Here is a 15755-nt window from a genome sequence, read left to right on the forward strand (position 1 = left end):
TAATATATTTTTACCATACTCAAAAACCCATCCTCATCTATCTAAATAAATAATTAATATGGCATTACTTATTCATTAAACAAACTGAATAGTAATTGTAATAATAACTTAGCGTTGTACACGCCATATTTTTCTAACCATTTATAAAATGATTACAAAAGTATGGCGAGTAATCCTAATATCAGCATCTTAAGAAGGTATTTTACTTTAGATATTTCAATTAATGTATGATACCAAATTCTACTTCTTAAATGAGTCTACAAATATATTAATTCTTTTTGAATTAGATCTTTTTAAGCCAGCTTCAATTTGTAATTTTAAAAATACTTGTCATTTTGTTCTTATGAAAACGTTTTTCATTTGTTTACGTCTAGCATTGGAGGCACGATTATGCTAACCGTATAGTTTTAAGTATAATAAAAATAATATAATTGTGAGGAGTTTCAAGAATGTCTGAATAGTAAATAAAAGAACAAATTACGTAAAGGATTGTTTTAGTTTTAAAAAAGGTGCCATAAGCGGACCGCTAGACTACTTAAAAATAATATTAATGTTTCCAAAAGAGTATTTATTAATTACATTGTATTTTAAAAACTTTCGAAGAAAATATTATTATTTACGATTAAGTGTAATATTTTATCAGCTTTCGCGAAAAAACCAATCTGAACACGAATTAGGGATAGACAATATTTCATAGACTACAGAGCAGTAGAGGTTTCATTCATTTCAGCCGTCAAAATAATCTTTTCTTTCTGACCCAGCCAATATGGGTGAGTACCTTGCGAGAATTTTAAAATATATCGAGTTAAATCTTTTTCATGTGATATGAGTTTATATTTTAATAATGTGATATTAATAGTACATCATTCGTGAGTGTTAAATATGCAAATATTTTTATGTTTCGACTTTAAAAGTGTTAGTGATTTTTCAAGTCAATACATTGTGCCTAAATTTGTGTAACATATTTTAACTGCTATGCAGGTATCAGTCGTGATCATTGGCATAAACGAAGAGCTACTGGCGGCAAACGTGCGCCGATCCGTAAGAAGAGGAAGTATGAGTTAGGTCGCCCGGCTGCCAACACCAAGGTAAAAGGATCAATTTATAACCTCACTTAAGACTAAAACGATCAAAGATATGTACTATAATGTATATTTATTAATATTCACGTTTTTTTGTTATGATTCTTGTTTCAGCTTGGCTCTCAACGTATTCATTTAGTGCGTGCTCGTGGTGGTAATGTCAAGTACCGTGCTTTACGCCTCGACACTGGAAACATTTCATGGGGTTCGGAATGTAAGTTAAATTCCGTTTTTTTTATTATTTACACGCTTATTCTTAACCGAGTCTTACCATTTGGTTTCCTCTAAATTAGGATTGATTTAAGTAATATTACATTATATTTTTTTAGGTTCCACTCGCAAAACTCGCATCATCGATGTTGTATACAATGCCTCTAACAATGAGTTGGTCCGTACAAAGACATTGGTAAAGAATGCCATCGTTGTTGTTGATGCCACACCATTCAGGCAATGGTATGAGTCTCATTACCTTCTGCCCCTTGGTAGAAAGAAGGGCGCCAAGTTGGTAAGTAATAGTTTACATTCTTTGTCATGTATAAATTAATTTGTATTTTAAGATTTTATTTAAAAAGAAATGATGAAATTTGCGTGTCAAATGAATAAAATGATTACCTGCTTTTATCTGATATGACACTCCTTGTAATGAACATTTCTTCAAAGAATATTATATTAAGGAAAGTCTCATATTATGAACTAAATTGCAGACTGAAGCTGAGGAAGCTATCATCAACAAGAAGCGCAGTAAGAAAACTGCTAAGAAGTATTTGGCAAGACAGCGTCTTTCAAAGGTTGAAGCTGCTTTAGAGGAACAGTTCCATACTGGACGTTTATTAGGTATGCATAGACTATTAGACTACTACCTATAAAATTTTCATAACAATGATATAATAACATTTATATAGATGAGTGATTACTTTACTACTTACTATTTCTTCACTCAATTTTAGAAGAATATATCAAGATTAGTTATAATCTACCTTGTACCTAAATATTTCTTTAATATGTAATAATATCTAAAATATTATGCCTTCCTCAGTTGAAAATAATGTTTTTTTATTGTTATAAAATGATGATATCGAGAAGTTTTGAGCCTGTATAACGAATGGGTACCGTTTTGGGAACCATTTAACAGGTGCATGATCTCTGTCATAGTTACTCTGATAATTATTTTACAATATAGCATTTTAATACTCTGCCTTACATTTCTAAAACATATTGTTTAAATTATTACAGCATGCATAGCAAGTAGGCCAGGCCAGTGTGGGCGGGCTGATGGCTATGTGCTTGAAGGAAAAGAACTGGAGTTCTACCTAAGAAAGATCAAATCCAAGAGAGCGAAGTAGGAAGTGTAATGTAAAATTAAATACTAAAAACTATTATTCTCTTTTATTTTGACTTATGGTTATTTCTTTGATTAAATTATGAGTATGTATTATTACTTAAAGGGGTCATTCATTTATTACGTAAGACTATTTTCGCTTGTTTTTGACCCCCTCCCCCCTATTATAAGAAAAAATAAGAATAGGCCTACCCCTTCCCCTGTGTTTAATATTTATTACGTAAGAATCTAAAGGGAAAAATGAATACAAGTTTGGTTTATTTTAATGTTTGTTTCAAAGAATACATTTTTTGAAATATTTGTAATTTCAAAGGTATTAATAATCTTTATTTTTGGCCCGCCCGTTGACATGGAAATATTGTTTTATAGGTATACTCATCCGAGCGAACCTCGACAATCGAACCTTTTTCAAATAATTTTAACTTTGCGCATTTTTTTTTATCTTAATAAGAATTATCGAGACTCCTTCCTCCTTGTAAGAAAATATAAGACATGGTCGAGCCCCCTCCCCCCCTTAATCGTCTTACGTAATTAATGAATGGCCTCCAAACCAGTAATTAGAACATTTTAATCCTTACGGAAGATTGCGGATGGTGAAGGAAAATAGCATGTGTTTGATGAAATCTGTTAAATGTATATCCAACCCACATTGGACTATCCTGTTCAAACAGTTTCTTTGGAACTTAACTTGTAGATAGCGTTAAAGTTACCTTAACATATGCGATACAAAAAATGTAAATTGTGACATTTTATTATCGTAAATGTATTTTTTTTTCAAACCATTATTGCCGCAGTTGGGGCATAACTACATTTATAAGTAAGTACTTACAAAGATGTTATGTGTTGTAGCATATTATATTTTATGAATAATTAAAGTTGAATAAGTATCACGAATGCAGTGAGACATTGTAACCAGTATAGTTGAACATTTTAATAATGAAGAAAATTCTTTAACATACTATTTTCTATTATATTCTATTCTATAACACACAGTTTTTAAAAATAGCTTGCATATTATTTAAGAAACCAGTATATTTTATGATTTTATTTAATTACTTTTTAATTTAATATAGTATTTTTGGTAATTTATTTATTGCAAAGTTGTTGAAATAAATAAGGTTACTCAGTGAAAGATACATTTTCAGTGGCCCATTCCAATAAAAGAGGAAAATTGCCAAATAAACAACATTTGACATCGAATTGAGGCGTATCATTGGTCGCGCGATTGAATATTATACCTTATTAATTAAAGATAGGAGAAAAAATGGCGTTTTGTAACACAAAAAAAATTACATTAATCAAGAACTTAGTAGTGACAATATAGCTGAAACATAGTATATTTCATGGGTAGTCCGTACACAGTTATTTTACCTCTGACATCTATCAAAAGGGTTGCGCGTTAGGTTGCCGGTTGGCATTACTGACTGTCTAATTGTTACATGATAAATCTCTAATTGTTAAATGATAGAGTTCCTCGAGTAATATAATAAATTCAGTGATTAATTATATTTAATCATGCCCAAAAGAATTCAGAGTAGTGGAAGAAAGATCGTGCTAGTTGTGCGTGAATTTTGTGAAAATGAAAAAAACTAGTAAAGGTCCTGTAATTCCGTTTGAAACTGTTAGCTGCATTGACAGGTATGTAAAATAATGTTCCCTGCTATTACACGTTTCTCTACTTAAATGAAATATTATAATATAAGATTAATGATTATTACATAAAATAACAATTTTTACAAACTAATAGATTTGTACCAATATGCGCCATGATATTATTCAGCTTCCATCCACGGCATACACTATGTATAGTAAAAGTTTCAGAAAATATCAGACTTTCAGAGTTAAATTTATAAAATTTCAGAGTTGTCTGAGAAAATAATCAGCACCATTACTAAAGAAGGTGAAATTGCTGCTTCCACATCTAGAAAAATTAGCAGAAAATATATAAAGCTGACCGATCAAGCTTTCCAATCAATTACTACAGAAGAAAGGTAAAAGCAATGTTAAAATGTTCATCATATTAAAGATAAATTTTACTAAACAGATGAATACGTAGACGATGAAATTGAAAAAAATATTATGCAAGTAAAGGCTTGGATACTGAGTCTGATAGCACTTCTGATTATTCGATCTCTTCTGATGAGGTCCATTTAGATCATTCTTATTCTAAATAAAAGCTTTGACCAATCCGTACTTGTTTTTATTTATTACCAAAAACAAATTTTATAGTTACAATAATATGTTTATGACTATACAAGGTATAGGAGCATTGGTACAGATATAATTATATGTATAAGCCGCCACGTCTACATCCATCTATGGGCCTGTCATCTCTAGCTACTACCACCGGTTGCACCCAATTATGTAGATATATGACCACTACTGTATCCATTCGAGTCAGGTAGCAGTAAATAGGTACTTTATATTAAGGTCAGCTTCATATCATTCTGCCACTACCACCAAATATTCCCTCATCTATCACGACTTCCTAATTGTATACAAAGGAATTTTAGAAACTAGTTATAGCAACACATTGCACAAGTTAGCCAACTTAATAACCAGAGGTAAAATAATTGTGAACGGACTATAATTTGCTTATATATGTTTGTTTCTTGACCTTTTTTTGACATGTTTATTGTTTGTATCAAACACATTCAAATTTCGTAAAAAACAAGCTTTTATTTTATTCAATAATAAAATGGTGACTTATGGAGAAGATAATAAAAAATCCTGTTAAAAATGCTTTATCATGTTTCCTATAAATAAGGATCAATAGTTTGTATTCCTGTAGTCGATGTTGACGGTCATATTGATCGCCTAAACTGGAGTTATGGTTAAAAGCTTTATTGGTTATTGGCATTGACTTATATGAGCATATAAGTCAATGGTTATTGGTTTAGGACCATATTTTTTATGTTAATAATCTTAAAAAAAATCTTCTGCCAAACGAGTGTACGCTACTAAGCACGTTTGAAAGGTTAGATCATCTTTTACGTAACGTTTGGGTGTCAGTGGATGGATTAAATTTCACCTGCGAGCAGATTCCAGGTTTTTTTTCGAATTATAAAATAAAAATTACGTTATTATAAAAAGCCGTTACGATATCGGGACGGGCAGCTATTTTAGATAACTAGCGTATCAATTAGAACCTTATTATAGCTAAGCTAAATAACAATAAAACAGATTTTAATAAACGTTAAATTAAATTATATTTTCCTGTAACCCCATAATCTAATTCGCTAATTTTTAGAAAAACGTAAACGTAATTGTATTTTCTCGTTGTTCTTGTGTTGAGATAAATTACTGTTATAGTCTACAAAAAATATATTAATGTGGTATTTTTTTCTCTTCTCTGTTCGTAGAGTTTTTTTGTGTATACTTATACATTTGTTTAGTAGTTAACTTGGCGGGATTATTACGGACACACTTGGACTTTCACGTACTGATGGCAACTCTCAATGTAGGTATGGTAGATATGTATATATGTGTGTATGACCAAACATAATTCAACATATAAATCTCTCCCGTGCTCGGCTAATTCTAATTCCAATGAATTTCTGTCACATGTGTATCTATCACATTGTTAGCCTAGTTGAATAAGCTTCAAAACTTATCTTCAAAGGGAGAATAGACCTTAGCCCAGCAGCGGCACATTTACAGGCTGTTACATTACGTTTTTTTATGTAAAATAAACAATAATTATCAAGTGTATAAAAAATTTACAACTTAAGTAGGTATGCCTTATCACCTGTTACGACCGTCCCATCTCGCATCACGCAAGTCGTCATCAAAATTTTATTTTTGGTTGAAATAGTTTTTCACATTTAACTTCATTTGCTACCCGGTGCCGGTTGCAGGCATGGCAATAGCTCATTTTACCATTTTATATTGTTACAACAGTGTGTTGGAATATGTACTTGTGTAAATAACATGTTGGCATTCAAATTAAAAAGCGCTATCAATAGGGAAATCAAATGAATGTTATAGATTTTACATTTTCGTAGATTAATAAATTTAATTTGTGTAAAATAAAAAAACTTAAATTCGATATAGGTACAGTTGATCAACCTCGGGCCAAATTAGTAAAATAATAAAACAATATTATTTATAATATTCTTGTATTTAGCGGATCCACCATTTTGCCAGCCATTAATGCTACGTGAATACTTGAATCCATGACAAAATACAAAAATGGGTGTGTCGCAGAAAACAGCACTGGATTTCGACTTGTTACATACCCTGAAAAAAAAAAACAATTGTTTATTATAGGTATTTAAATTAGATTTTATTGTTCCTTCCAAAGAATTAATAAGATGACTTAATATTATGAATAAAATTGTAAAACAAACGGAATCCTTCTATTCTTAGTGGCAAACCGATTATTTACACATTGATATTATAAATATATATATTATTACAGAACTGGTATTTTAGAAGAGCTACCTAACCTGTCAGATTTTTTTCAAACTAGATCGCTCTCAACCGAGTTTTTAGACAACTTAACGTATGAAAAGTTCTACCCACACTTCACAGTCTAATTTTGATTTATTGTTTCGACGATTTTAGCAGGTTTTCAGATTTAATTAACACACGGCCATAAAATGTCCATCATCATCCAAACATAATGATGTTTAAGTTCGACAGAAAATCAACATTGAATAATAGAGATAATATCGTCCTTGCCATGTAAATGCGGTGGACCGTTGACAAAAACAGCTAAATCATTTGAGGGTACAGGAAACAAACAATCTCGTAATTTTTCTGACATTTCTCATTGACGTAATTGAAAAATTGTGCTATCGGCAAATCATCATTTGTATCTCGATTAGGCATTTAGGTCGTAATGTCAACGAAATGGGCGATTTCTATAATTTAGCTGCACGGAGAGCTGTTCGGCGGCGCATCAATAGACTCAAATGCGCGTGTCGCCGGCCGACGCGTTGCGACACCGCAACGAGAAACAATAGAAGTGGTCGGCGCCCACTCACCACCTGCGGAATGGCGGAATTTTGCGCTCTTTTGGCAGTAATTATCTTAGACCTAAACCGTAAAATTATAAAACGGTTATATGTGTAATTTGGAGCAATGTTAAGAATCATATAATTACAATCACCATTGTATGACATTTATCGCAACTTGACGCCACAACTTGCCTACATTTTGTAACATATTTTTCTAACATGCGAAGTATTTCTCTAGTTTATAGATATTTTTTTAATTTATAGAAAAATAACCGTGCCAAATTTCGTTCACGAAGACCGTCATCTCAAAGATTAGATACTACGCATGGGCTATTTTAGTGTGCACTTACAACTATAATATTTGTTAAATAATAATTGCTTTATCTACTTCCTCACTCTAACAAACCGATTAGATGGCAAACCAACGTGACCTTAGAAAGATCAAGTGCAGGCGGGTTCGTGAGGGTATAACATTTTAAGCTATTAGTATTAATTTATAATAAATATAAGTAGTTGTTGCACTTTATTAATACAAATGTATAAAATACTAGCTATCCGTCCCGATTTCGTAGGGGTCAAATACGGATTTCTTCCCGAGATATTTTTTAACCAATAAATATTTGCCAACTGGTCTTTTCGTCCGTACTGTAGTCATGCTATCTAAAATATATAACAGATTTACAAATTATACATATAGCCGACGTCCGACCTGAAACGATAAACTAAAATAATATAAAAAATAGGTACCCATTGGATTAATAGTTTTAACGTGAAACTGGAAAAACTAAAATCTTACCTCTTTTAAAATTTAGTATGCTTATTATAGTTCAACATAATATGAAGAGCAATGTTGCTCAAGGTTTTACCAGCGACCACCGAAGTGCGACGGCGCGCAACTGACCGGCGGTCCCACGTATCTTTGGTAATTAAGTGGATCACACCGTAACCTTAGACCCTACCCAATCACCATTGTCTTATGTCAAATTTAAAAAACAGATGCTTTAAAGACAGAATCAAGAGTTCATTTTGGTTTTCACTACAACTACAACAAAAAGAAAATCCGTTTTTTTTAAAATATAATAGATATTAATATTTTGCAAACTATTAATGAAGAAAATGACATTGCTTAACAAGAAAATATTAAGTATGTTAGTTTATTTATTCTATGACTTGTACCAATTTATTTATTAATAATTAAATTCGTCCACAATAACTCAAAAATTGTCTAACACTTATAGATTCAAATTTGGATTATTTTATTTTTAAGTTTGACCGTACGTTTGGCAGCGAACGATATTATTGGTTATACGTAATTTGGAATCAGTGATATTTTCTAAAGTATTAGTGTTAGTGATATTTTCTAAAGTATTCATTCGTATGATGAAGCGTAAAAGACAATTTTAATGTGTATTAGATGCTCTGGGTAACTAACATTTATATAGCCAATAATATATCATTTTTTCTAAAATGTAATTGATTAAAAATAGTTATTATGAGCGTGAAGAAGACAGAAACAAATAAGCTGCTATCAACCTTTACATAGACATTTAAGACCTACAAACTTCTAGTTCTAGTATATATTGTTTCGTTAAAACTTTAAAAGGTTTAACCAGCGTAAGCGTAATGCAAGCGTACGAACAGTTTTTGGGTAAAACTCTGTCATAGTCATTTTGAATAAAATATCTATAAATTATTTATACAAATCTTTCTCGTTTATCACTCTTTTTCTTAGTGAAACCATATAAAAAATTCGTTATGTAGTTTAAAAGAAGTAAGCGGAGATACCGACAGAAGCAAAAAGCGACTTTAATTAATGCTGTTTATAGATTAGTCAAGTACAAAATCTCGAGGACGGCTTCAATATTCAACTTAAAATGTTACCTCAAAAACCGTGATTTTTTTACATATAATATGTAAAAAATAATTTCAAATAAAAGTGCATAACAATATTAAACTTGCTCTATCCGTTATCCATTTTTTTTCATTAATCAGTATAAATTTTAAAATATCGCTATGTACTAACTGTTCTTTACGTCAGGCTGATATTTTCGTATCGCAACAGAAACGGCCTGTTCTATGCTTCGTACATATACACCGGCCTGAGGAGTCATAGGGGTGAAGTCGTGTTGCCGTGGCTCAAATACGTCGTGTATACCTAACTGTAAAAAAACAATATTGGTTGTTTTCTTTTATCCTATAAACAGTAAATGGTTATAAAATATTTGAAATTAGAAACATAACACGTTGTAATACTGAATGTTAGTAGATACAATTAAATAATGTTGAAAATGAAGCACCATTTCAGCGACACTGTTGACTGGTGAAAAATTAATTAATATATAGATACTTATACCATATAATCATAACGTCGATATAACTATATTCTGCAATTACGAGTTTTTCTTTCAAGGTGTTTTTTAAAGTACGATAAGGGAATCGTTACAATTATCTTGTGCTCGGTAATGAAGAAAAACACCCCGAGGAAGCCTACATAGGCCGAATGAAATTAAGTTCCAACAACCCACTTTGAGGCCACCCACACTATGTTGAAAAATGAGAGGTCTGTCGCAGCGATGGGAAAATAAAAGGCTCTATAACGTATCAAAGACTTATATTTTTTAAATTTATCGTTATAACAAATACCTAGTATTTGTTATTTTTGATTAATTGATTTATCGTAGGGCATTTCTAATTTTATTATTTACTTGCTAAAATATATAAAATAATCAATTACTTAGGAGTAGGTTTTCAATTTAGTTATTTTATTAAGAACGTACCTTCTGCAAGTCCGTCGTGAGTGTTATATGTCCTTTGACAATAAAGCTCGGCACCACAGCTCTTACACGGCGAGGATGTAAAGCAGCGTACACATCAGATAGATCAGATTCCCTCGCCATGCGAGCTAGCAATCTCGTTAGCTCTCCTGATCCTTTTCGAGCAGGCAAAATAACGAGTAAATAGTAACGCTCGCTGTCCAGTGGCAGACGAAGAGCTGAAGCCTCTAAGTGCGGAAGATATGCATGCTCCAAAACAGAGTCGTATTGCATGTAGGTCACCTGTACAAACATAACGATACCTTTTATCATTTTAATACATTTAAAGATTGTAAGACAGTGTTATATACTATATTATTAAATTTACCTGAATATTTCTTAGGCCATTAACTGAAAACATTTTGTTATCTTCCTCGTTTTTCTCGGGCAATTCAATTCCTACATCAAATGATCTATACACCAAGAAATCATCGGTATAAGGGGGCCTAGTAAACATAAAATCACCAATTGACTTTTTTTTACGTTCGAGAGTTTCTAATGCGGATGTTGTAGACTCTAATGTACTTGTCTCCGTGGAAAGCTGAGATGACATAGTTGACTCAGTTGTTGTTTCTAATGTGGAAGCAGGTGATGGTTCTGGTTCTGTTACCTGTGTACTAGTCATAGTATCTACATTTGTAATGGATGAATCCATTGTACTTGTTGTCGTATCCATGCCAGATGTCATCAATTCTGTACTAGAATCCGTAATAATATTTGTAGTCGATTCAGTAGCGTCAGTGATCCCGTCACTAGTAGATACTTCAACCGAAGCTGTAGCCATGCTTGTAACAGGTGTGGTTGTCTGATCTGTTGTTTGAGTTATTTCATCATTAGCCGGATATGTTTCCATTGAGTTGATTGAAGACGTACTTTGAGTAATAGGGGATATGGTTGTAGTAGTATCACGGTTGTCCAAATTATTTATAGTTTCAGCGTTTGGGTTTAATGTTGTTTCTTCTTTATTATCACTTGTAATTTGGGAAGTTAAAGGTTCCTCACGACCTGTTACAGTTTCAGTTGTCATCTCCACAGTAGTAGACGCACCGTTAACAGATGAACTATTAGAGTCTGTAGTAGTGGTCTCCGTGTTAGTATTTGAATTGTTAACAGGCGGATGCTCATTGTCTAAATCAAATCCATAGAATTTCAAAATTTTTTTGTAGCTTTCGTTGAAAGTGACATTTTCATTATTAAGTGCAAGTCCTGCTAGAAAACCTTCTTCTGGTACAAAATAGGTCTGAAAATAAGAACAGGCAATATAATTGTATTATTTAAGTTCAGCAGACAATGTAATATGGTTGTTCGGAAAAAATATCTTAGTCGACAACACATAATTATTATTAAGGTTGGCAACTAAGTCATTGCGGGTTTTGCTGATTGTGGTGGTCTTAGTAAGCTTTTTTATTTTGTCAACGTGTTCAAAACACCGAACATGTTTTAATTTTTGTCGTTTGGACTTCCACGTTTAATTTAGTAAAAATAATTAATTCATTATAATTTTTTTTACTACATTAAAAGTCGATTAGTTTTATTTTATCACAATTTAAAAATTAAAAAATAATACGAGCATTTCCTACATATTTTATTGTATTGTTTCTGAAAATGCAAGAACCTCTCGCAAGCACATAAAAAATTATGTGTATGATGGGAATGAAGCCTTGAAAGATATACAATATAGAAATCGGTTTGCCAAATATCGTTTTCTCTGGCCGTCCAGTTAAAGTAGGTGAAACTCATAATAAGCCCATTTTCGATACAGATCGACAGATTGCAGAGAATCACAATATATCGCATTCAAGCATTAAAAAAAATTAAGCAGTTTAGCTAGAAAGCTAGAAAATGGATTTATAAATCCATTTGACGCAACGCGTTAGAATCTGACTTTATGAAAAGACTAAAATAACTGGCGATTAAGAGTGGATACTTAAGACCATGGACGATGCAAGATGCACTGGCACAGACGAAGCAAAATCAGAGATTCAAGGAAAAGAAGATTATGCTGTCAGTTTGGTGGGATTATACAGGAATTTTGCAAGAAACCAAACCAAAGTTTGTATTCAACAACTCGTCAAACTCAAAGATGCAACTGAATAATGCAAACCGTCCCACTCGCCTGTAATTATTGGAACTAGGGAGGGATATGTGGATCCATCCACCATATGTGACCCTGACCTTGTGCGATCAAATTACCAGTTATTTCGTTCCACGCAGAACTCCTGAAACGGTAAAATTCTTGAATGTCGATGATAATGTAAAATTGTATTTAATTTTTTACTACCAAAAATCAAAAGTTTTATGAACATGGAATGAATGACACTGCCTTAAAAATGAATGTTTAATGACAAAAAAGGGGCAATACAACGTTGAATAAAGCTATATTTTAAGGCAATAATTTTTAGTTGCTTTTTATTTAAAAATAATCAATCAAATAAAATTAGCATAAAATTATTTAGAATTCAAGAATAATCAGTTTACCGCTTCAGCAACTTCTGGGAACAAACGACGTAACTACTTTGCAAGCCTAAATTGATTTAAAACAAGAAGGGCCAAAACTATCTTGTTATTAAAATTTAAACAATTTACATGTTCGCTTACAACTTTATCAACGAAATAATCTTCTGACGTACATATTTTACTCAATATCAACAGTCGAAAACTTGAAGTACACAAAATATTGGAGATGTAATTAATCTTTTACCTATTTTTTATTTTAAATGAATGTGTTCAATCACACTTTGCTCCCCGGGAACGTTTTTTGACTGTATCGTAATGTACATTTCTGCAAGCTAAGAATAGCTTGTATATATAAGTAATATTTTACTGCAATTTGCCATTTATTAGCTATGGAATTTGAATATAATGAATTTTGGATTTCAGAAAAATAAAACCTATTAAGCTGGCAATGTAGATATTATTAGATAAAAAAATATAACTAATAAATATGGTATTTTTTTAATAAATCAAATTTGTTTTCAACCTTTTGTATTGTCATGATATCCTAGGCTGTATTCAAAATTTTAATTCACTAACTCATCAGGAAGTCAGTCAAACAAAAATATCAATATATTTATTGATATTCGTACTATAGCAAAAATTACTGTTTAAATGATTTACATAATAGTATAATCAGTTTTCAGTCTATATAAATAAAATAAACGTACTTTCATAAGTTGAATATTATAGTAATTATAAGTGAATTGATATATACTTACATAAGAATAACATTGTTTACGTGTTTAAGCAAATAATTTTATTTTATTAAAGGACGTACACTAAGGTGTAGGTAAATAAATTTATACAAAACAAAACAAACACGGGTGACTCACTTTTAGGGTACGATGAATGTCTCGAAAACCAATTCTCATTACATTCCGGTTCCACGGCAACTGCATACTTCGTTGAATTTGATACGAAGATTCACCATTCACACCTTCATAAAGTGCAACTAGAATACCCGTTAACCCATAAGGAGAAAATGCAATATTATTGTCATTTAAAAAATTATGTTCCGCAAGAACTTTTAAACCAAATTCGTTCGTTACGTCTACCATGTGGGCTAATGGGCTACGTTTTGAGTCCCACAATTTAATTTCTATTGGGACTCCATATTCTCTAGTATCTACAATTTTGATAATAAAAATAATGTAAATAAATCGTGATATAATTGGAGAGGCGATTGGCCGTAAGCGTCCGAACCGAACCATTGTGCCCGCGACTCTGTGTGCGTCTGTGCGCGCTTGGGTGGCTGACTGGCTGTACTGGCTGTCGGTTATAAAAGCAAGAGGTTTCTTCGATTCTAATTAGCATTTAAGTTCCCGGTCTTTTCGGTGAATGCCCTCGACCAATTAATGCTAAAAAATCGCATACATGTTATTATTTGTGGCGCGATGATAAATTGATTACTCAGAGAGGTAATGGTTTTAAGCTGTTTGACGGGATATTTAACCGGTATATCTTGAAAGTGTACACTTAAAATTGTCCTGTTATATGTGATTTTTTATAGTGTCATAGTAACTTTTTTTTTATTCTATTAAGTTCTGATTTATATTACCGTCCCGTCCTATCATATTTTCTACATTTGGTAAATTTTCTACATGGTTCGCCATATACATACATACATATATTTCAATATACACTTTTTCACTCTGTCATTCAACTATCGAGGTTCGTAGCTACTACATGTAAATGAAACCGCTGTAGTTAAAGTAAGGGATCTCAGGAGGGGATTTGGGATTTATCGGAGCGCGATAGATTAATATAAGGAGATATTCCTTGTCTCCTACAAAGTACCTTCACCACATACGAGCCCTATATATATGGACGTGGTTCTAGGACGGCCCATCAAAATAGTAAAAAAAACAATCGTCAGAAATACTCTCTCATAAATACTACAAGCGCATCAGATAAAGGGAACGGCGCCTTTATCTAACAGTTACTAGCTGAACGGTGTAAATTTCAATAATTTGACGATTTGAGCGTAACGTGAGGGAGTGGGAGGGTCACAGACTTATAAAAAAATACGTTGTTTTGACATACTTGATTGTGGTTGATTTTTCTTTTACTTCAATGAAATAATGCAAAAAATTTAAAATGACATACAATATAATACTAACTACAGCCAAAGTCGGTGATTCTAACAGGATGATATTTTACTTGTTGATTAGCCGAGATGGCCCAGTGGTTAGAACGCGTGCATCTTAACCGATGATTTCGGGTTCAAACCCAGGCAGGCACCACTGAATTTTCATGTGCTTAATTTGTGTTTATAATTCATCTCGTGCTCGGCGGTGAAGGAAAACATCGTGAGGAAACCTGCATGTGTCTAATTTCAACGAAATTCTGCCACATGTGTATTCCACCAACCCGCATTGGAGCAGCGTGGTGGAATATGCTCCATACCTTCTCCTCAAAGGAAAAGGAGGCAATATCCCACATATTTACAGGCTGTTAATGCAATAATGCTTTAACAAAAACGTTGTAGCAGCTGTTTCATAGGCAGAAGTCTAAACACCGATAACATAAAAAATTAAGAGCTTCCAGACAATATACCCTATATATATATATACATACAATGTTGACAGATTGGGCATTTTAAATTCTCATATAGCTTATACCATCTTAAAACATAACTTTATTGTTCCAAAATTAATGTACATTCTACGCGCGAGTCCAATCTGGAAATATCCTATTATTATTATTATTAATTATATTTATGGCTTCTGTCAATAGGTTGACAATTCTGCCAGTGTCAGGGTTGAATAATACAAAGTTTAATGTTATATCTTTCAATATACTTAAATAAAATAGTTATAATAGAGATTTCTGAAGAAGACAAAATACAGGACATGTTGAAAGGGCGAGGGAAAGTAGGAGGAAGAACATCATACAGTGAAATAGGAAATTTGGTGCAATCAAAGAAAATATGTTCAACGGTACCCTCATCAAGGCCACATTCACATTTGATAAAAAATGAGGGCTGCAGTTATGGCCAAGACGCAACCGAATTATTGTCGAAGTAGAAAATTTAGAGCAGTAACGAAACTCAAAAACCAGGGTT

At 32.3% G+C, this 15755-nt stretch overlaps 2 protein-coding genes across 2 annotated transcripts; one reads left to right on the plus strand and one right to left on the minus strand.

The window, feature by feature from the left end:
* The first annotated feature begins 623 nt into the window (after positions 1 to 623).
* On the plus strand, positions 624 to 2458 carry LOC113392342 (small ribosomal subunit protein eS8). Its single transcript, XM_026628725.2, has 6 exons — positions 624 to 770; positions 982 to 1088; positions 1197 to 1296; positions 1412 to 1587; positions 1787 to 1916; positions 2316 to 2458. Exons 1-6 carry the CDS (start codon positions 767 to 769, stop codon positions 2423 to 2425), a joined length of 627 nt encoding a protein of 208 aa, XP_026484510.1. The 5' UTR covers positions 624 to 766; the 3' UTR covers positions 2426 to 2458.
* A 3958-nt stretch (positions 2459 to 6416) lies between these two features.
* Positions 6417 to 13975, minus strand: LOC113392340 (uncharacterized). Its single transcript, XM_026628724.2, has 5 exons — positions 13525 to 13975; positions 10524 to 11435; positions 10160 to 10438; positions 9406 to 9541; positions 6417 to 6660 (listed from the first exon to the last, which is right to left on the minus strand). The coding sequence occupies exons 1-5, from the start codon at positions 13900 to 13902 to the stop codon at positions 6527 to 6529; spliced, it is 1839 nt and encodes a 612-aa protein (XP_026484509.2). The 5' UTR covers positions 13903 to 13975; the 3' UTR covers positions 6417 to 6526.
* Positions 13976 to 15755: the final 1780 nt, after the last annotated feature.

The sequence above is a fragment of the Vanessa tameamea genome, chromosome 5 (genome assembly GCF_037043105.1).
Source record: "Vanessa tameamea isolate UH-Manoa-2023 chromosome 5, ilVanTame1 primary haplotype, whole genome shotgun sequence".
Taxonomy (NCBI): domain Eukaryota; kingdom Metazoa; phylum Arthropoda; class Insecta; order Lepidoptera; family Nymphalidae; genus Vanessa; species Vanessa tameamea.